A 21817-nucleotide genomic window follows, 5' to 3' on the forward strand; every position below is an offset into this window, starting at 1 on the left:
ATGGAACAATTTATTTCTTTTGCTGCCCAGAAACTCCCTTTTGAAGCATTCTGCCCTGACTCTTCTCTATTGCTTCTACTGATTTCCTTCTGACACCAGATTCAGAAAGAGGGAAGAAGTTCTATTGGACCAGCAGCACTTTCTCCTCCTCTGCCATAAAAATGTTTTCTGGCCTTGCTTTTTTCCCAGCTTGGAAGGGGTGGAGGTTGAGGGGGTGGGGGGAGGAAGAAGACAATGCATCTGTCTAAGGAAAAGGAAGGAAAAAAAGAAAACAAAAAGACACTAAACGTGTATATGTAAGACCTGGGAGAAAGTTTGAAGGTAACCATAGCATATGGAAACCTATACATCTCAGCAGACAATATCTTTGCTTCATATTCTCACTAAAGCATTAAACCTATTTAAGATTTAGTATTAAAATAGACATGCAAAATTGACTCATTTCTTTCTTATTTAAATAATGGCAAATAAATTCACAGAGCATATGAGCATTGAAAGGATCCATATGCCAAACTCTTGACACGGCATTGTTGGAGACTTGATTTAAGCAGGAATATTATATACTGACAATTATTCTACAGAAGTTTCTCCTTTTCTATCAGACTGCTATTTTAACTTTCAGATAGAAAGGATTGCAGGTACAGCCACAAGGAAACTCAAAATCCCAAACCTTGCTCAATCAGATTAGGAATCACTTGTGATCAAGTTCTGTCATTTTATGTAAAAAGTGATTAAGGTGGTCAGCTCAAAGTCCTGCAAAATATTTAAGCACTCAATTCACACTAAAAGTGAACTGTGCACTCACCCCTACCTACCTGACTCTTCTTAATACAGCTCCAAAATATCTTAAAGGAGATATATGAATTTGTGTGTGGAAAAACAATAAGGAAAGAGAGAAGTAACGAGACACAGGAAGGGGAAGCAGGGCAAATAGAACATTTTCCTCTGTTGTACATTTTCTTCCTCTGCTTCCATTATGAAAAAGAGGGTTCCATATAGCAAATAGAAAAGGTAAAGGGTGAAAATGAGGTGAGTTTTTCTTATTTGTCAAACTGGTAAATTAAGGCACTATCTACAACAGTGGCTCAAATTCTACTGGTTGTTACTACACCTTGACTTAACACTGGCTTTAGTACAGCATCTATGGACGTAATCTGAACATACTCTTTTTTTCCCCGTTGACTTTTCACTGATCTGTAGCTTAAGCAGCTACTAATATACTTCAGCTTAAGGTGTGTATAAATACACTTTTATTTGGCAATATTTTGTGCTTATGTGGAAAGATTTTAAGATGAACTGAGGAATAAACTCCATGTTTATGAATCTAGAGTAATATCTGTTTCAGAAATTCCTAAAGCCTGTTTTGCTTAATAGAAGAACAAAATTTTTAGAGAGTTTCTCTGGGACTAAAAGGAACTCTATCTCTCACATTTCCCAGAAGACCATTCTGTGCAAAGTTTTATATGTCTTCATGTTTCTTGACACAAATTGACTAATAAAGAATAGTAAAAAATTATTTTGCTATTTGTTTTTGGCATTCTTGTATTTTGCTTTAAAGCATGGGTTGATAGGCACTGTCAGAGGAAGGATATCGAAGTAAAAAAGATTACTAGTGTAAAGTGTGACAGCAATTCCTGTGTTCATAAGTCTCTGTGTTCTAGGTGGAGAAGAAAAATAAAGGAATAGAAATGACAAGTGTCAGTATCTCATCTGTTAATACTTTAGGGAACAAAATTAACACACTTACTATCTTATGCCTTTCTCCCAGTTAAACTGATTATCATAGGACAAAACGGAGGCAAAAGATGACCCAAATAACCCTACAACTAGCACAGCAAAAATGACACGTCCTCAAGTGTCATGCTGAAGTGGCACAATTGTTCTACATTGTACGGCTAGATAACAGGAGAAAACTAAAGTATTAAACAAAAATTCTGATTAAAGATAGGCTTGTTTCTTGTCAGAGGCCCAAGGAAAAACTTGAGAGACACAAGAGACAGGGAGAGAGAAGAGACTCTGCAGAAGATATTTAAAGAAATAGGCCTTTCTTGGGTAGCTTTTGTAGGAAAATTACATCTAGGTTATTGGGCTATTTCATGGATACATGCATTTATTTCTGAAACACTCAGGTACTTAGTATATGGCATTTTAAAGGAGGCTGTCCTGTAAACTATTACTGCTCCTAGCAAAGGAAACAGTTTAAAGCATTTGATTGAATCAGGTACATTTAGGACACCACTGTGAGTACTAGGAGAACTGCAACCTGTCAGAGTAGTTTACAAGTGAAAGAATGGTGTGATTACTATGTCTAAGTTCTGGAGCAGGTCACTCACCATTTCCCCTTGGATTACAGGGGCTTTATTCTGCTCCCTGCCCCTACCTACTAGCTCAGGGGGCTGGGTGCTCAGGGACCATACTAAAGACTGAGGCGAAGAAGGCATTAAGTACCTCGGCCTTTTCCTCATCCTTAATCACTATGTTTCCATCCCCATCTAACAAAGGATGGAGATTATCCTTAGTCCTCCTTGTATTGCTAATGTATTTATAGAAACTTTTTTTATGTCCCTAACATCAGAAGCCAGATTAAGGTCTAGGTGGGCTTTGGCCTTTCTAATTTTCTTGCTACATAGCTTCGTCACATCTTTGTAGTCCTCATGAGTGGCTTGCCCTTTCTTCCAAAGGCCATGAATTCTCTTTTCATTCCTGAGTTGCAACCACAGCTCTTTGCTCAGCCAGGCTGGTCTTTTTCCCTGATGGCTCATTTTTTGGCACATGGGGACAGCATGCTCCTGCGCCTTTAAGACTTCCTTCTTGAAGAATGTCCAGCCTTCCTGGACTCCTTTGCCCTTCAGGACCGCCTCCCAAGGGACTCTGTCAACCAGGCTCCTGAAAAGTCTGCCCTCTGGAATTCCAAGGTGGCAGGTCTGCTGATGCCCCTCCTTGCTTCTCCAAGAACTGAAAACAGCTACCTGAAAGGAGGTTGTAGCTAGGTGGGGCTTGTTCTCTTCTCCCAAGTAACAAGTGATAGGACAAGAGGAAATGGCCTCAAGTTGCACCAGGAGATGTTTAGGATGGATATTAGGAAAAATTTCTTCACTATAAGGGTTATCAAACATTGGAACAAGCTGCCCAGGGAAGTGGTGGAATCCCCATCCCTGAAGGTGTTTAAACTATGGGTATACATGGTGCTGAGGGACATGGTTTAGTGGTGGACTTGGCAGTGTTAGGTTGATGGTTGGACTTGATCTTAAAGATCCCTTCCAACCTAGACAATTCTATGATTCTGTGATTATTCCTGAAGTCAGATGCTGCCTTGAAGCCTGAGACCTGCAAGGGAGGCAAAACCCAACAATTTGCACAAGTGACAAATGCATAGGTATGGTAAAACAAAAGAAACCTCTAGAGTTCATTAATAGGAAACTGTCTGAAAATTCAGGCCACAGACTTGACAAAATAGCCCCCAAAACAACAATATTTTTGCACAAATGCAAAGGCTCTGCATAAAATTTCCAAAGTCTCTGAAAAGAGTCAAGTGACTTACTGAAAATCAGTACGAGTCAGACACCTAACATCCATTACAGCCTACAGTTCTTATTGGAGTAACACCTTCTACAGAGAAAAACATTTTACTTTATCTGGGCAACTCTCAGTGAGAGAAAACATTAAAAATTGGCAAATTGAGCCCAAGGAGAAAAATACACCCAGACACGCTTACTTGCATTTCCATACAGAATTCAGCATTTGAATGTTCCTTATTCAATTTTCAGTTTGAGGTCACTGGTTGTCTTGCAAACAGATTAGCACAGACATAAAAATGCTGTTCTCAGAACACAATTTCCAACCAACATATGATGTCATGATAAATGATATTGAACACTTAATCACATCACCATTTTCTATGAAAGGTATTTTACCTTTGTGATCCTTTCAAAACAACTTTAAAAATTACAGATTTGAAAGTTAATTAGATTTTATTTGAAAGAATGGACAAATAATGTGAAAAGATTCAGTCTTTTAAATGGGAATAGTAAAAATACTGACAAGAAAGGCAGTTTAACATCTCATGTTACAATCTTTATGTGAGTTCAAACAATTTTTCCCCAAGAATCTGGGTTATGGCACCTTTTGATTATTTTTAGTCTGACTTTAATTGCCTGCGGGAAACTTCAAACTATAATTAGAAAATACACGATTTACTGCAATAAACAATAAATCAACGCAACATTAATTTTGAGTTACTTACAGTCCATAAGCAGAGTTTACAGCAAGACTGGTAATCTGTTGTGGAGGCTCACCATCCACCCACACCAACTGAATAACAAGATCTGCTTGGTATCCAGGAGGCATTCGCACAGGTCGAGTCTTAACGCTAAGAAGAAGAGGTATAAAATAAGAACAAAAAAATAAACAAGCAGTCTGGGCCATGAATAACAACTGCTTCTCTTGAGAAAATACTAGTGAAGCACAATCTCTTAAAAAGTCCAGAGCAGTACTAGCACTTGTGGAATACTGTGCATATACCCATACATTGAGACTAGGTGTTCCAATCAGAACAGGGATATTTCGGAGGAATTCAAGGTTTTGACTTTCGTTTCTGTTGTAGAAACAAATCTGAAAACTTCAGCATTCCCTACAAGAGAAACTCCAGAGAAGATGTAGGTGGGGGTCAATAAAAATATTTTTTGCTTTATCACTCTGCTTTGATTTTACTTTTTCAGAATATTTTCTTATGCTATATAATACACACTTAAAAAATCCTCATGAATAATCAACTCTAATGGAAAACCTAAAATACTTTCTTCTGAAACTCTGAAACAGTACATTTCTGTATTTTTTGAACTTTCTTGTTCTGAAGTAAAGCATGACAGAAAAATACAAAGAGGCAAGAGAAGATGAGAAGATATACCTTTCTGTAGTGGTCTTCACCATTGCATATTCAAAACTTATGGACTTGACAATTATATTTGTTCATCTAGTGAGAATACATAGTGTTTTTTTCTTAGGAGTATAATCACCTAATATGTGATCTGGTCTTAATGAATGAATGTTTCCTACATAAATTCTGATATAATTCCTAACATCTCTTCATATTCTGTTATGGCAAGTTCAGTGACTTGCAAAGCAGGTAGTGAAGGTATACATATTAAGGGGGAGTGTAAGAACCGAACATTTCTGTATGACTGCTTTATGTGTGTTCTTGACTGGTAGAACTCAATGTGATGATACACCAGGAGAAGATACTGTACAGTAATAGCAATACTTTGAGGTATTCATGTTATTCATTAGCACAGTCACACCGTAGGTAGTAATATATACATAAAGCCCTCTAGCCAGTGCATTTCTACTGTAGCTGCAAATGATAAGACTGCTTATATTGCACCCCTCTGCACACAGTCATAAGGCAGTCTATCACATATAATCCCTGTGAAAAATAGTACTCAAAGAAAGAATAAGAATCAGGAGAGGAAGGAGAGTAACTAGTTAATATAGACATGGACAACACATTCTGAAGAACTGCAATTTTTGGCACATAGTATTTATTTCTGCTGTAAGCGCTTCTCTATACATCTATCACTACCATAAGTAACTTAACCAGTATTTTCCTCTGTACTGGATCTTCAAGAAAAGACCTTTGATGAATCTGATGATGCAGACTGTCTCCTGAACATGACTATGATGTGACCCAGCAAGCTTTCTAAGCAGCCCTGGCCCATACATGATGGATCAGATTGGAAAAAAACCCAACTAATTTCTATTCAGAAGCAAGTAAGTAAGCACTTCTTTCAAGAGAAGATATTTAAACTTCTCATTCAATAACCAGGGCTATCAGGATTTTTGTAGCTACTCTGACTGCATCTGTTGGGATTGGAGGCCTTTGTGGCAAATAGGACTACCAGCAATCTTGGAAAATAGAAGACAGATGCAGAAAACTGAAGTAAAACAACCATAGAATGGTACCAGGGCAAAAGCTCTGAACAAGATAACTCCAGTAACACAATGGACAATGTACAAAACAATTAGTGTTCTAATTCTGACAGAAGTTAAGAAGAACAGAGGGCTGTGCAATACTTCTCACACTTTTATGGTCTGATATAGAGCATGAGAAAAGACTGGGTACGGGTGTACCTTATGACACAAAGAGATAAAAATCTCCAGCTTAGTGTTAGCAGTAGAAGCACTTGAAGATACTTTTTGGAAAAGATTTTAAAGCATAAGGACCATTTTCTTAATAAGACCTTAATATCTGCAGTGGGTTAACCTCAGCTGGCTGCCAGGTGCCCAGCAAGCTTCTTTGTGACTCCCCTTCTTCAACAGGACAAGGGAAGAAAATAAGATGAAAAAGCTTACTGGTTGAGATAGGACAGGGAGATTGCTTACCAATTACCACCACGGGCAAACCAGATTCAAGTTGGGAAAAATTAATTTAATTTGTTGCCAATTAAAACTAGAGTAGGAGAGTGAAAAATTCTTTGAAAAGACAAAACTAAAAATACTATCTCCCCATCCCTACCTTTTTTCCAGGTTCAATTTCACTCCTGACTCCTCTACCTCCTCCCCCACCCCAAGCAGCTCAGTGGGGATGAGGAACGGTGGTTGCGGTCGCTTCATAATACTCCGTGCCTGCAAGTCCTTCCTCACGCTTTTCCCTTGCTCTAGTGTGGGGTCCCTCCTAAGGGGTGCAGTCCCTCAGGAACAGACTGCTCCAGCATGGGTCCCTCACAGGCCACAGTTTCTGCCAGAGAACCTGCTCCCTAGTGGGCTCCTCTCCATGGGTTGGAGCTCCTGCCAGGAGCCTTCTCTGACGTGGGGTCTCCACGGGCTGCAGGGGGACAACCTGCATCACCATGGCCTCCTCCACAGGCTGCAGGGGAATCTCTGCTCTGGCACCTGGAGCATTTCTTCCACCTCCTACTTCTCTCACCTTTGTGTCTGCAGACTGTTTCTCATACGTTTTTCTCACTCCTCTGCCTCACAGCTTCTGTGCAGCATTTTTTGCTCTTTCTTAAATTTGTTTCCCCAGAGGTGCCACCCTCTTGGCTGAGGGGCTTAGCCATGCCCTGCAGTGGGTCGGCTGGAGTTGGCTGGAGCCAGCTGTGTCCAGCACAAGGCAGCCCTGACCTCTCCTCACAGAGATGGCCTTGCAGCCCCCCCTGACAGCGCCTGGGCACCTGCACCTGATACAATATCTTTGATAACTGCCTTTTCAAAATACATTCACACCCTGTCTTGAATTGTTCAACCATTTCAGTAATACAGTTTATGCTGTACTGCTTCTATTTTTATTGTAGAGGGTTCACTAGCTGTGCCAAACCTTTCCCCTATTTACTATTTAATGAGAAAGGCACTCCTCATCTATCTTTCTAAATGCAGTGTCTTGGCACACTATTCTATTTCTTTTGCCTGTCATACTGCGCAGACCTTACATATCCATTTATCTGGAGCAGTAATCAGCCACTTGGCTCAGATCTTGTCATAGGAGAGACATGACAGCACAGTTCAGCAAGTGGGATGCTTTTTCCTGTCCTCCTCTTCCTCTGTCCTGATTGTCCAGGACCAGCTTGTGAGAACAGACCACCAGGCCATCAGTCTGGACTACCACTCCTCCCTTCCGTGCTCGAGGTTGCTGCAGTTGCAAGAGCAAAAGGAAAGCACTCAACAGGCACAGTCTTGACCCAACCTGGAAAGGAATCTCATCGTGACAAAGTGTACATTGTGGAGATGAACAGCACTTTATTTGCCTGGCTAGACACAAGAAAGTAACCACTTTCATTTTTTTGTGTAAGGACCCTGGATACACACGGATGGTGACAGACTGCAACAGATACAGCAACGTGCTACAATTCTAGCATGCCAAAAAATTATGGAAACCAAAAAGCAGTGCTGGCAGTAGTGAGATAAGACTTTCTGAAGTGTGGGTTGACCAAGCCAGAGTAAGCACATGGTGTAGCAGGGTTGCACAAGATACCTTGTTGGAAGATTAAGCCTGGAGAGAGGAAGCAGCAGAAACAGGACCTCGTGCAAGTGAAGCACCAGCTGGTGCAGCTGGTGAAAGAGCCAAACAGTTTATTGTTGGATGTGTGATGCATTTCACAATCATCTGCAACTTTCTCAGGTCCCGCAGTCTCCTCAAACTCCATAGCCCTATCAGAATATACCTATTACACCTGAGGATATGGGATTGTATATCTGGGCATCGCATATCTGGATATCACAGCAGAATATATGCAGCATTTCAGGATGAGGAATGAGACCTTCACTTGGATCCCCAAGTCATAAACATTTCCCCTCCCCTTCACGATGTTGACCTGCTCCTGCCTTTTCTCCTCTCTGGCTGCAGAAGCACATAGGTTGTCTGGCAAGGTTTTGGTAGTGGGGAGGTGGGGTGCTGCAGGGGTGGCCTCTGTCGGGAGAGGCCAGGGGCTGCACCATGCCAGACACAGCCTCATTCCAGCTAGTTCCAGCTGGCTCTGCCACAGACCCATGGCAGGACACAGCTGAGGCCCTCAGCCAAGCTGATGGCACCTCTGGGAAAACAAATTTAAGAAAGGGCAGAAAATACTTCCTGGGAGCAAGAAGTGAAGAAAAAACATGTGAGAAACAGTCCTGCAAGTACCAGGTACGGGAGCAGAGATTCCCCTGCAGCCCACGGAGAAGACCATTGTGGAGCAGATACCCACACTGCAACCCTTGGAGGACCCTATTGTGGAGCAAGTGGATATTTCCTAAAGGAAATGTGGCTTGCAGAGAGCCCACGCTGGAGCAGGTTTATCCTGAAGGACTGTACCTCATGGGAAGGACTCCACACCTAGGGAAAAGGGTGAGGAGGAAGGAACGGCAGAGAGGAGCGGTTGTGGACTGACCACAACCACCATTCTGCATGCCCCTGTGCTGCTCGGGGTGGAGGAGGTCAAGGATTTGGAAATGAAAGGGTGAAGTTGGGAAAAAGGGGTGATGGGGAACACCTTTTTCTGGTTTTGTTTCCATTTTTAAATTCTGTCTTTGTTTCTCACCATCCAGCTCTATTTTAGTTGGCAATAAATTAAATTACTTTTCCCCACGTTGAGTCTGTTTTGCCTATGACAGTAATTGGTAAGCAATCTCCCTTTCTTTATCTCAACCCTTGAGCTTTTCCACCTTATTTTCTTCCCCTTGTCCTGTTGAGGAGAGGGAGTGACAGATTGGCTGGAAGCCAGCCAAGGTCAACCCACCACAGTTGGCAATAGGTTTGTATTGTATTAACGGCAAACCTCTGCTCAAAGTTTTGTACTTTCTTAGCTGTTCTGCTGGCACTAAAGCTTTGCCTTTTCCTTTGTTCATAAGATACATATCCATGACCATTTCTGAAGTGATACTATCCATAGGCTTAATGAAGCCCTGGATTACCCAGGAGTATTCATGGTGAGAATAAAGGAACAAACATCTGTGAACTCAGGCTGATAAGGGAGAGAGGTCTTTTGAAACCGGGGAAAACTGAAACTACAGAGTTGTATACAATGAAGATGTATTTTTTTCAAACAAACTTCACACCAAGCAGAAGATGAATATTTTATACAAATAGTCCTCCAGAGTATCCTTGTGATGGGGCCCTTTCACGTCTTATATCTGTGGATAAGCCTTTAAGAACACAGCTCCTGCCCTTAAAAATGTTACAAGAAACATAAACCAGGTAAATAAGTTTCAGGAAGCAAGACTGAAGCCTAGTGCTCTTTCAGCTGAGCAGACATACTTTCCATCCAGATTTTTTAATGGATAACTGATGATGTGGGGGAACACTAGAGTCATGTATACTGCTATGGTGAGTTCCAACAAACACCTGTCAAGGCAATGCCTTTAGCCTTTTCTTCTTCTAAACAAACTACCATGAGACTGAAAATGGCTGCAGAATTAATTCTGATCTTCTAAAACATGTTTTTATTATATTATGATATTACTTTTCCAATATGTTTTAACAACATGCTGAAAAAATTAGAGAACTTGAAGTGCTTTCTAAGTTTTGTTTCAAGTTGTTACCTGGGCAAGAAAAGCAAATACCTTTCTCTATTTTTCACTGCAAATTTGAGGATCTTATTTGGTAAGATGGATGTTATTTCACAGGGATTTTCTGAGCATAGAATAAGTTGTAGTTGGTGAAAGACCATAAGACCAGAATAAAATAGTTTCAGATTTCATTATTCATTTTTTTTTTCCTATGATGCCTTCCTCTTTAAGGATGTCTGAGCTGTTTCCCTGGTTTCACTAAACATCTTGCTTGAACAGTAACGTTGATCTTTAGTTTTTCCTCACCTTGTTTTGGATTGCTTTTTTTAAAGTGTTTATACTATAAGCCTAAACGGACTGCAGGAGTATGCACAGAAGGAATGTAGATATTTCAGTGGTTTCCTTGACATGTTCTTGTTATGCTACACTGAATTTGGTTGCAGCAAAGTTTTGGGTTTTAGTTTTCTTTATGAGATAATCACAGTTCTTTATCATTTTGGAGCTACTTGGAGCTACTGTGAAAACCCTTGATTGACCTAATTTTGGGATGATATTAAAAGTCTGGGAATGAAGACTTACATTCTGGGTATAGCTTTCTGATGACAGTATTTACATCAAAAATATTTATCTGCACAATCACAAATACATGAGTTTCATATGTTATCATAGCTGCATGTTTCATTATAAAATCTTCTGAAATTCGCAAGAATAATCTTTATTCTGCTGCTTGCCTATCTTGGTAACAATTACTTTTGATTTCAGAAAAATGAGGTTTTATTATTCAGCCCCTTCAATCACTTTCTTTCTAGTACCTATTTGCCTATTTGACTCGCCTAAAGTCAACAGCATCATCTTGGTCTCTACTGGGTTTTCTGTGTTGCCAGAACTACTTTCATTTTATCATCATAATTCTGCTTAGAACAGAAATTTTTTGACAGACAAGGAATGTGGACCTGCTTAGGCTTTGCGGGAAAATTGTGGATATTTATATGCCTTTCCTTATTGAAAAGCATAAGACTGTACATAGTATACTTTTATGTAAGTGTAAGAGCGAGTATGCCAGCAGTTCTACTGGTATAATTACTTTGAATTTGAAAAATCATTTCTCTGTCAAATAAGTTTACGTTTACTTTGTGTAAAATGGGACGAAAATCTCTTGCCCAGCTTAGTGTGAGATTAAGCAAACTTCTAAAAACTAACAAGCAGAACCTCTACTGGCTCATTACAGCTCTTCTGCCTTCAAGATCAACAATTCCTCTCCTCCTCAGACCAAATTGAGTAAGAATCCCTTAAGGGAAAATCCTAGCCGTTGAAATAATCAATTGCATTCTTGCTTATTTCAATTTCATAAATAGATTTCACATTGGGATTTTTTTAATAACGTCTCTCCGTCTCTTCTATTGATTTTCATGGTTTACATCAATGATTAAATGGAGGTCTGAGGTTCAACTGCCTGGCTGAATGAAGTGGACAAATGAACGGGATGCCAAAAAATACTGTTAATTTTACAAGAACAATGTTATGATATTGCTTTTAAATGCTAATGCTATTTTCAGGAGCTCAATAGCCCAAAGTATCTGCAAAGTCAGGCAATGTTCATTTAAACTGCTTTCGAAAAAATGGAGGCATTTAAAATTTTTAATAATAATTACACTGAAATAATAATGAATTCACTGAAATGAGAGCAATTGTTTTCAGCAGTGCACCATAATTGCTGGAAAATTACAGTTTATGGAAGTTTTGTAAGGAATTTTGTTTTGAAACTATTCAAACCCATAATTTATCTGCCTTATTAGTAAGAACATATTAATCTACTCCAAACAGTGGCAATGTGTATTCTAGCAGACAACAAATTGCTTCTTTCTAAAGATTAAAGGTACATACACTTCCACACAGTGCAACTGTTTCATAATTGTATATTTATATATTGTTTCATGAGTATGAACACAGTTTACATCCCTTACAGACCATAAAATGCATATACTTCTTCAACAAATAAAGATTTTGGTGTTATACTAATTAATCAAGGAGGGAAAGCTTTGCACACATCTGCTTTATGGAAGTCTCTTTGTGAAATCAAAAAAAAAAAGTTCCGCTGAAATTCCTTGATTTATTCTGTAGTGCCTGTATTCCATTCAAAATTGTGGGTATGAGCTGAATTTACTCCTAGATCATACTGGAAAATTACAGTCAAACCTTTACTGTAACAGTTTATCGTCTCCATAATTACTTCTAGCCTTTTAAAATACCTTGTTCATTATTTTGCCTTAATTCTTTTCTTTGTTCCATATTCTGGTTGCTTCTCATTTTGCATTGCATACATATGATTAACCTCCTTTTCTTTATAGTTAACAGATTGTTAATACAACAGATAGGAATGCTGTATAGAAAGACAAATCTTTGAACAATGGCATAGACTTACCTAAGACATGGGATACTATCCTTCATTGTTCCTTCACATGCTACAGTGTTGGTACTGCCTGAAAGGCTCTTTAAAGAAGGAGGCTGGGAGGAGGCATCTGGAAATGGAGGAATTATTTCCGGTTCAGGAGTAATGATATCTTCTACTTCATACTGAAGTCGTACCTCTAATGACTTAAATAAATAAAAAGCTAAGTTACAATTTAATAAAGAAAGCTGCCAAAAGTTTTGTTACTTTCAATTAAGTATCAGTAAGCCTTTTTTAAAAAATAACCCCCCACTTTATCATTATCATTTGTGGGCAAAGAATACTATCATTTGTTATTTATACAGCCTAACAGCAACATCAGATAGGAACTAGTCATCTACCCTGCGCTGATGGAGAAATACACAGGTATAGTCTTCCAGTGCTGACTCCAATTCAAGCCTTTTATTGTAAGTGAAAGGCAAGAATACAACTTTCCAGAATTTCTTATGAAAAGAGGAAGTTAATCACTCACCCCAAATAAATAATATTTCAGCTTAAGAAGGCATCATTCAGGATAAACGTAATGAAAATTTTCTGCCTGTTGTCTGTTATCTTTTCCTAAGCAAACTTATTAAAAGAATGATCATCAACTCTGCCTCCTTATTGCTAGTACAACAGAGTCTGTACAAGACAGGTTTTAGCCAGTATGCAGAACCCTGACAGTGTGGGTAGTATTGATTAACGAACTTCATTTGTCCACAGGTGGTGGTCAGGAACTCAGAGGTAACAGCACAGAGTTCCATGTTCCTTAGACTGAACACGAGTTTGGCGGTTTCTAGAACACAAAGTTCAAACCAGTTACCTTTTGCTTTCCTTCTGGGCTCTCTAGATAGGGAAAGGGAGACCAACCGGGCCCAATCACCCTTCAGTTCTTTCCACTAATTCAGGAAACCTTAACTGAAGGACTCCAAAACACAGGGGAAATTGGACAGGGAGCTCATATCTATATAAGTAATCATCTCAAAGAATCACAGTGAATCTTGGGCAATTCCTTCTACCTCATGAATTGTCCAAGGAGATCCCCAATTTGAAAAGAATAAAAAACAAGGTACAGACCTCAAAGAAATAAGGTCTTGGGATTACTAACTGAATAGTAATTTCGGTGCTGGTACCTTGAAGTGATCAGAAGCAATTGCAGATGTAGATACTGCAAACTCCAGCTTAGTTAGTGATCTCTGTCGTGGTTTAGGCCAAATCCACCACTGGGGACCCGAGGGACCCCAGACAGGACCGACAGATGCTCCCCTCTACCCCTCTTCAAAGAGAGAGGCAGAGGAGGAAAAAGAGACTTACGAGTTTAGAAGAAACTAAACTACTTTAATGAAATATTAATAATAAAATAAAAAGAAATAATGAAAAATATATACAAAACCGTATCAAGCTCCCGAGATGACAATCATGTCACCAGCTGGCACTGGGCCAGTCCCAGGCTAGACTCAGTGACGGACGGGAACTGGATTCTGGATCTGGATTCAGGATCGGGATCACAGGCAGACAAACAGAGTCCTCCTCAGACGTCGGCCATTGAAGGAAGAGCCCATGACCCTTTGATTCCTCAGCTTTTATACTGAGCATGAGGCAGATGGGATGGAATACCCTGTTGGTCAGGTTTGGGTCACCTGTCCTGTCCGCTCCTCCCTGCAGGTGGGACCCCACTATGCTTTTCCGCTTCCGACCCTCCAGCGGGGCAAATAACACAGTTGGTTGGCCTTGGCTGTTATAGCAATAAGCATAAGCAAGAGCCTCTCTGCACACCATGCCTGGGCATCAGCTATAAACAATTGGTCTTATCACTCTGAGAGAGTGAACACTGTCTGCACAATATGCAGTTAATTTCAGTTGTTAGAAGAGGCCCAGTTAAGAAGTGAAGTTACTGAACAAAATTGGTTCTGTTTTACCTCAAACCAGGACAATCTCTCACTGAGACATCATCTGTACCAGAATGGAAATTAAGAAAATACCTAAGTTTTATGAGAATTGGGAGATAAAGCTCAGTACTGAAGGCTCTCCTATTTCTCAATCATTGTGTTAAAACACATAAGATTTCAGAAAGAAGTGATTCTACTCAACTAGAAGGGAAAGAGTCCTTTCTCAAAATTTCACTTTTGTTTTGTCCTTGCAAAATCCGTGGATTTTTTTTTCCGGAATCAGCTAAAGAAACCCATGGAGAACATTTGCCTTCAAAGACTAATGAGTGAAATATTGAGTTCAGGAAAATCCTGGAAGTAACTGCTGCCGACCAAAACAATTTATAATGCTGTTTAATCTTCATGTAGGACTGGAGTAACTGTTGAAGAATATGTTCTTCTGCTTGCCATGTTACAAGTGCATCATTCTTCTCTGGATGTTCTTCTTTGTGTCTTCCTTTTTCAACCCAAATTCATTTTGTTATGGTCTAGCTATCATCCATTTGCAGAGAGAAGGAAAAATTTAGGCTCATAACGAGACTGCTAATTTTTTTTATGTTTTGGTCCTTCCTTTGACTGGACCTTTGAAGGGGTAGAGACCTGGTGTTCCAATTTATTTTGACACATGGTAAAGATCTTTTGAAGGACTGCATCACTAGGCTCACTGATTCTCCTTTCAATATTCAAACCGGTGTAAAACTTTTTTTCTTATGGTTCTTCTGAAGAGCTTTGAAGAGGAGCTTCACTGAGGAAAGACTGATCAGTGAGAAAGTGATCAAGTTTAATAGATACCTAGATAGCCTTTTGAGACAGGATGGAGTAGATTCAGATGAGAAAACAACAATAACAAAAGCAAATGCTTTTTACATAACTGCGTGGCAATGACTCCAAGGTTGGATATGAAACAGAATTTGTCTCATGCATACTGCTTGCCTCCAGAATCTGATATGGAATGATGCAAATAATACTTCCATTGAGGAAATCCCAGGCACAACCTATGCCTCTAAGGCATATTCAGCAGCAGAATTCCCTGCTATATGGAGAAACCTCTGAGTAGCCTCCATGCTTCCCATTTACCACAGCAATAACATTACAAGACTGATGTCAGGCAGTCAAACCAACATGGGGTCCTTCAAATGTTGGGATTTGTAGACCGAACTCAAGGTGAGTTCAGGCTGGCTGCTACAGAAGGGAGGACCCTAAGTGCTAGAACTTGGGCTCACCTCAGTTACCAAAGAAATCCTGAGACTGACCAGCTCAGTCTCAGTACAGACAAAGCCAGAGAGCCTGAAGTCAGGTACACATTCCAACAAAGACTCCCATACCTTTTAATAACAAACCTCCCACCATTTAAGAGTGAAGACTTGAATGCCTGCAGCAAAAATGCAGAAACAAAGAGATGAGGCCCACCTCAGAGATGCACAAACCCCAGGGGAATGCAGTGACTACACCACCAAGATTAGATAATATTAAAGCAACTCTTCAGAGAACAATTCCTCATATAAATGCTTCTTGATTACAGATGAAATCTGAGAAACTGTTAAATTGCATGTATTACAACACTTTAGAAAATACCAGTTCTGATGCAATTCAGCCACAAAAGTAAAAGATAGGAAAATTAAGAAATTAAATGATAGGTAATAAAAGATAAGGTGCATTTGCTATGGAACAACATAAGAATACTGAAATGTAGTAATTTTAACAGCATTATACATGACCTGGTCAGTAACATGAAATTGCTGGTCATTAGTTTTAAAAATTTCCTGAAAGGATACATTCAGCTGGCTTAATAATTGCCTCTGAGGGAAAAAAAAAATGAGAGGAAAACAACAGAACAACGATAGGTAATGAATTTCCTTACCAGATGGCACATGGGCTACAGGACAAAAATGGCACATGTTTTTGCCAGGCTAGAATTATAGACTTTCTAAAGTACATTAAAATAGCATGAAAAGGAAAAGGACTGTAACTGGGGAAAGTGGAAAATGAAAGGGAAATTTGGGATCAGCCCCTGGGATTTGTTGAGAGCTGGAAGATGCAAAGAAATGCTTTCTGGCAAGAGAGTGTCTGGAGTTGCAAACTGTTCTCCAGCACCAGAAGATGGCAAGCCTGAAGGAGAGGAAGTCATGCTTAGTTTGGCTTTGCCTTAAGAGTAGTCTCCTGTTAAGCTTCTTAGAATTAAGGAAGAATGTTTTATGTTATAAATGCTGTTCAACCACACGGTTAGCAGTGGTTGTGGCTCCTGTGCAAAAATGCAAGGTTTAAACTAAAGTCAAACTTGCTGTACAAGAATGGTAAGTACAAGATGATTGCAGTGCAGTTAAAATAACATGAACTGCATACTTGAAATAAAGTGACTGCTTAAGACATGAAGATATAAAAAGGAGTATTTGAACAGAGTAAGACAACAGAAAGCTTGGGAAAATATCAAGTGCTTAGCCACAAATAATCTGGCATTTCATATCATGCCCATTTTTAGGGAAACAAAGGCAGCATAAGCCAGAAAAAAAAATCAACTCATTTTATTTTGTTAAAGCCAGTGATAATTTCAGTTCCCTTGTGGTGCAAAAACTATGAACATAAACTTAAACGATGAAATACTTGAGTTAAAAAGAGCATTATTACATATGTACCCAATGTACATTATTGGATAAAAACATACAGCAGCTGGTATTTCTAGAGCAGGGAAGTACAACAGAGAGTTACTGTATGAAAAGTCTTAAAAGCAAACTATGTCTGAAATCTATACTGTATCTTACTATTAAAGCAAAATGGAGAGTTGGCTCCTAAAAACTCAGTTAGACTTTTGTCACTAACTTAAGTAGGATCAAGATTTCACTCAAAAGGTATAAAATGGACTGTCCCTAAACCTGTATTTATACAGCTTGATAATAATTTTATTCAAGTATATAAGCACAGACACAGCAAGTCAATTTGATTTAGAAATTATGTTCTTTCATAAGAGAGTAAAATTCTGAAGGACTTACTGCAATTTCAGTATTTACTTCATGTTTGCTGAACCTGTAAACAACCACATATGCAGAAACTCCTGCCACACAGAAAATTCGGCTTTCAGGACACCAGTACATCATCTGAACAGCAAAAGGATCTTCTTCCACAATCTCAGCTGTAGCTTTTCCTTCTCCTAGTTTCTGTTTTTCAAAGACCTTTGATGTTTTTAATTTGTACAACATCTGTAGAGTAACTGGAATATATTAAAACATAAAAAATACTAACATGAAACAAGTCAGTTATAGTATTCCTTGGTTCCCATTTTCTTTTGAGTTGTGGCATTACAAAGAATCTTATGAAGGCCTAAGAGGAGAAGAAGATGTGTATTATACAATAAGAGATATTATTCTGGTACACAGTACTGGTAGGATATGTATTTAATACTTTCAAAACAGATATTTGTCTGTGAAATACTTCTTAGTACTTTCTGGGACAGGATGTCAAAGGTGTATGTTAACCATTATGTCCATAATTAGGCTTATACTCAATGTTATAGAGAGGCTCTGATAATGCTGCTATTTTCCTAATGAGATGTGAAACGAGGATTTCATTTGTATGAGATTATTGTCTTGCTAGGATGTAAAAAGTGTATGGCACTTCAAGAGAAAACATTAGGAAAGTATTCTGGTGGCCTGGGCAACATTAAGACTTTCTGAATGAAAAGGAGTTCTGAAACATTTTTAATTTCTTGACTAATAAGTATATCTGTATTTATACCTGTATATAAAACCTTACATCCAGAAGCCTTTGTCAAGACTAGAACTCCACTGCAGTGAATTCTGGAGGTGACTGAGGCATTATAATTAACCCCATTTTGTTTTGTTGACATTCCTGCCTGGTTTTACTACTTTTAAATTAATTCATCAGTGGCATTAATTAATAACTGCATGAGGTCAGAAAAACTCAATCAGGTCCAGCACCTATAAAGGTGTGCATATACATAAAGGCAAAGCTGTTACATATGTTAGTACAACGGTGGTAGATCAGCCTAGCTAGCTTGTGTAACAAGCGCAACAAAAAGATGAAAGAATGGTGTTTTAATTATGTAACTGGATGACAAACACAGCAAAATTACATTTTCATTTTGCAGTGCAGATATATTCCAGGAGTTTTAGCATATAATTCTTTTTATATATTTTTTTAAATTTTAGCATATAGAACACTACCAAATTTTCACAAATTACAGCAAGTGCTTCTGCAATGAATACCTTATTCTTCCTGCCTTCTGTGGTGGTGGATGAGGATGCCCTTAGTCCCAGTGACAAATCCAGAGCGGCGCTTCAAATCAGACATCAGGGGTCCATGCTTACTAGGACTGGGAGAACTACACTCACAGGGCAAAAGTACAAGGCAAGACTCTGTTTCTGTGAATTACTAGGTACCATCTGCAGCAATGGCTTTTGAGAAAATATACATTTGGAAAAATGCTTCAGTGGCTTAGCAATTCTCTGTCTCCCACAAATCTGTGTGTTCAGGTACAAAATTACACAATTAAAATATATCTAAAAGCAAAGTATTTTGTGCCTTCAAATACCAGTATGATATTATGTTTGCTTTGAAATCTCAAATGAAATTTGAATGCTATTAAAAACGTTAAGACCTTGTAAATAATAAACCTTTATAATAATTAAAACCTTGTGAATGAAAAGTACCAATAATGCAGTACATACCCTGAAAAGCAGGACTAAGTCCAGGACATCAGAGATGCACTGAAAGTACCATTAATATTGAAGGGATTGTGAATATTCATAATCATCTAAGCTTTTATCTTTATGAAAAAAGTCCTATTGCAACATGTACATACGGATGAGTGGGTTATGTTTATATTCCCTATGAGGAGTTTTTTCCTTTCCTCATTCCTGCCAGAATTATAGAAGCAATGACTAGCACAGTGGTTCCTGTGCAGTGTATACACTAAATGCTTTGGGGTCTTGCAACAGTCCGTATTGTTTCACTCTAACTTTAATGCCTATATTTGCACATTCCTATCAAGAGTGTAAGTATGTAATTAAATATGCACAAGACAAGGTCTAATGCCTCACACTACTTCTCTAAATAAAAGTCATTATCCTATTTTTGTTCATATTAAAGCTGTCTTAAACTTTGCGGATAAACTCCTGCTGACATCATTTGAATTTGTTTCTTTTTGGTGTTCATCATAACTTGAAAATACTGGAAAATGTAAACACTAAGCAGCATGTATCTGTTTTTCCCCCATTTCCAAACAGACAAATTATAAAATTAAAAAACCAACTTATAGTCACATTCAGTTGACATGCCTATGTAAAATTCCTTTGGAAATCATCATTTTCTCCTTGTCCATCCTGATGAGTGAATATATTTGGTATTAGGCAAAAAGAGAACAACCTGATAAAGTCATTATGTTAGCTGACATTAAAATCTTGTAAACATTCCCCATATTTGGCTGGAAATGGCAGCACTATTAATGATGACAATTCCGTGGCACAACTTGGAACTAGCATGCAGTTCAAGCATTGCATACTCTGTGTTCTGGGCTACCATTATAGCCTGGTTACTAGGGCCAAATCAAATCTCTATGCCTAACATTTCATACAGAAGTTTCTTTCACGCTCTCTTTTCTTTAAGAGACTGATACCTCATAAAGGAGATATTCTACCCAGACATCCCTGTACCACAAAAGAGACAGAATACAAGGCAACTCTACTGCAAATTTTGTGAAGAACAGTCACATTATTTCCACTGCAATATTTTAGTTTTCAACCAAAATGCAGGCATATTTTTAATAAATATATTTTACTAGTAAGTATCATATGTGTCATTTCTAGAGGAAAATGCTGGGTTTTGATATGTGTAGTTAAAGCTAGAATGTATGGAACAAATATTTTCTGAAGCTTTTTCCTACTAGGATGAATGGAAATGCTTCCCAGTTATTTCCCGGAACTTGAGACTGGACAAGAAAAGATTTAGGTTGTCTCCACCCTTGCCAGATTAGACATGTATTGATGTGTTATTGTTATTTTAATATTTTCTTTTTACCTGGCAGTAAAAAAGACTATACTGTACTCAGAATAGAAGAGACATGACAGCTGGAACTGAATATTAGATCTAATTGAGCCCACTCTCTTATACACGCAAGATTATTCCCTAGGGATTTTTTACTGCTGCTTCATCCTTCATAGGTTTTGGTATGTTGGATCCGAAGCTTTTACTCCTCTTAAAGACTTTCACTCTTTCCTGTCTAATACATCTCATTAGCAGTGTTTTTTTTTCCCTAATTTAATAAAAAATGGCTTAATTTCACCTCATTATTCCTAATTATATCATCCCAGATACTACTATTCATACTGTTAAGTATGTTATATATGTGTGTGTGTGTGTGATTTGTCAGCATTATATAAAAGTGAACTTTAGAAACTTACTGGCAGAAGCATCCCAAAACTTTACTGATCCATCTGCATGGCTTAAAAAAATATAAAAATTAAATGCGTTAAAACAAGATGCACTTCTAAAACATCTTCTACTTTCAGTGAGTGATAAATATAAGCAGAAAAACTGTATTTTGCTCCTGTAGTAACTCTCTATACCTTGCTGACAATATATAATGATATGTACTAACTATAAGAAAATATTTTGTTATTAATTTGATTAGGTTAAAAAACCCTAACTTTTTCATGCATTTCCTACAGAGAATTAAGCCCCCAATGAATTTTAAGATTACAACAGTAAGAAATGAATTCCCATACTAATGACAAGCTTAAGTTACAGCACTTTTGGCTTTGCAGTGGGCCAGCATCAGGCCTATGCACTCTAAAAATGTATAAAAAACTTTGAAAGGACAGACGGTAACTTGTTTTGCTTAATAACTTATACCTGTGTAAAACCATCCCTGGAGTAAAGCTGTAGAAAGGAGACATTTCTGTTTACACGAAAATAATCCCTTCGTCACCTTATTGGTACTATTGCACACATCATAATCTTATTTTTAAAAACAGGTGTTAAGTATCATTGACAATAACAATTTCTCAAATCTATTGCTATCATTAGCTTGGCTGAGACCAGAGGGAAACATGGAGTGCCTCAGAGCAGAATAGCTTCTGTTTTACACTATGGCCCTTGAAAATCCACCAGGAGTGGCTCATGGGGCTTCTACCGAAATCTGAGCCGTTCTACGCCTTTTTGCTATGGGGCTGTCTCAACTTACAAGGTGAAATTCATCCCAGTGCACCACACGCTCACTAATGCTGGGGTATTAAAATCAGTTCCCAAACTGTCCCTACATACAAAGTCCCCAGAAGGCCAAAGGACAACAGCTATAGAAGAACAGCTATTTCCCTTTTTAATGCTATTCTCTACGCCCTTCAAGGCCAAAACATTCTCTTGCAATGAATTCTCCTTTCCAAAGACCTCACCTTCACAAGTACATAGACTTGCTGTCTAACACTGGGGCCTCAAATGCTAATTCTTAATGAGAATGGTAATTCCCAATCCC

General features: G+C 38.5%; 1 protein-coding gene across 2 annotated transcripts in view; it reads right to left on the minus strand.

The window, feature by feature from the left end:
- The window catches only part of STXBP5L (syntaxin binding protein 5L), a gene marked incomplete at both ends in the record, with an annotated part of 209544 nt that overhangs the window by 55028 nt on the left and 132699 nt on the right, over nucleotides 1-21817 (minus strand). For both annotated transcript variants that reach the window (XM_082493120.1, XM_082493119.1), the window contains 4 exons: nucleotides 4244-4369; nucleotides 12401-12573; nucleotides 17322-17539; nucleotides 20748-20788. In XM_082493120.1, coding sequence (XP_082349246.1) covers nucleotides 4244-4369; nucleotides 12401-12573; nucleotides 17322-17539; nucleotides 20748-20788 — 558 coding nt within the window. The remainder of the gene's footprint in view (nucleotides 1-4243; nucleotides 4370-12400; nucleotides 12574-17321; nucleotides 17540-20747; nucleotides 20789-21817) is intronic.

This window comes from Vanellus vanellus (assembly GCF_965231255.1).
Source record: "Vanellus vanellus genome assembly, chromosome: 1".
NCBI classification, from domain to species: Eukaryota; Metazoa; Chordata; class Aves; order Charadriiformes; family Charadriidae; genus Vanellus; species Vanellus vanellus.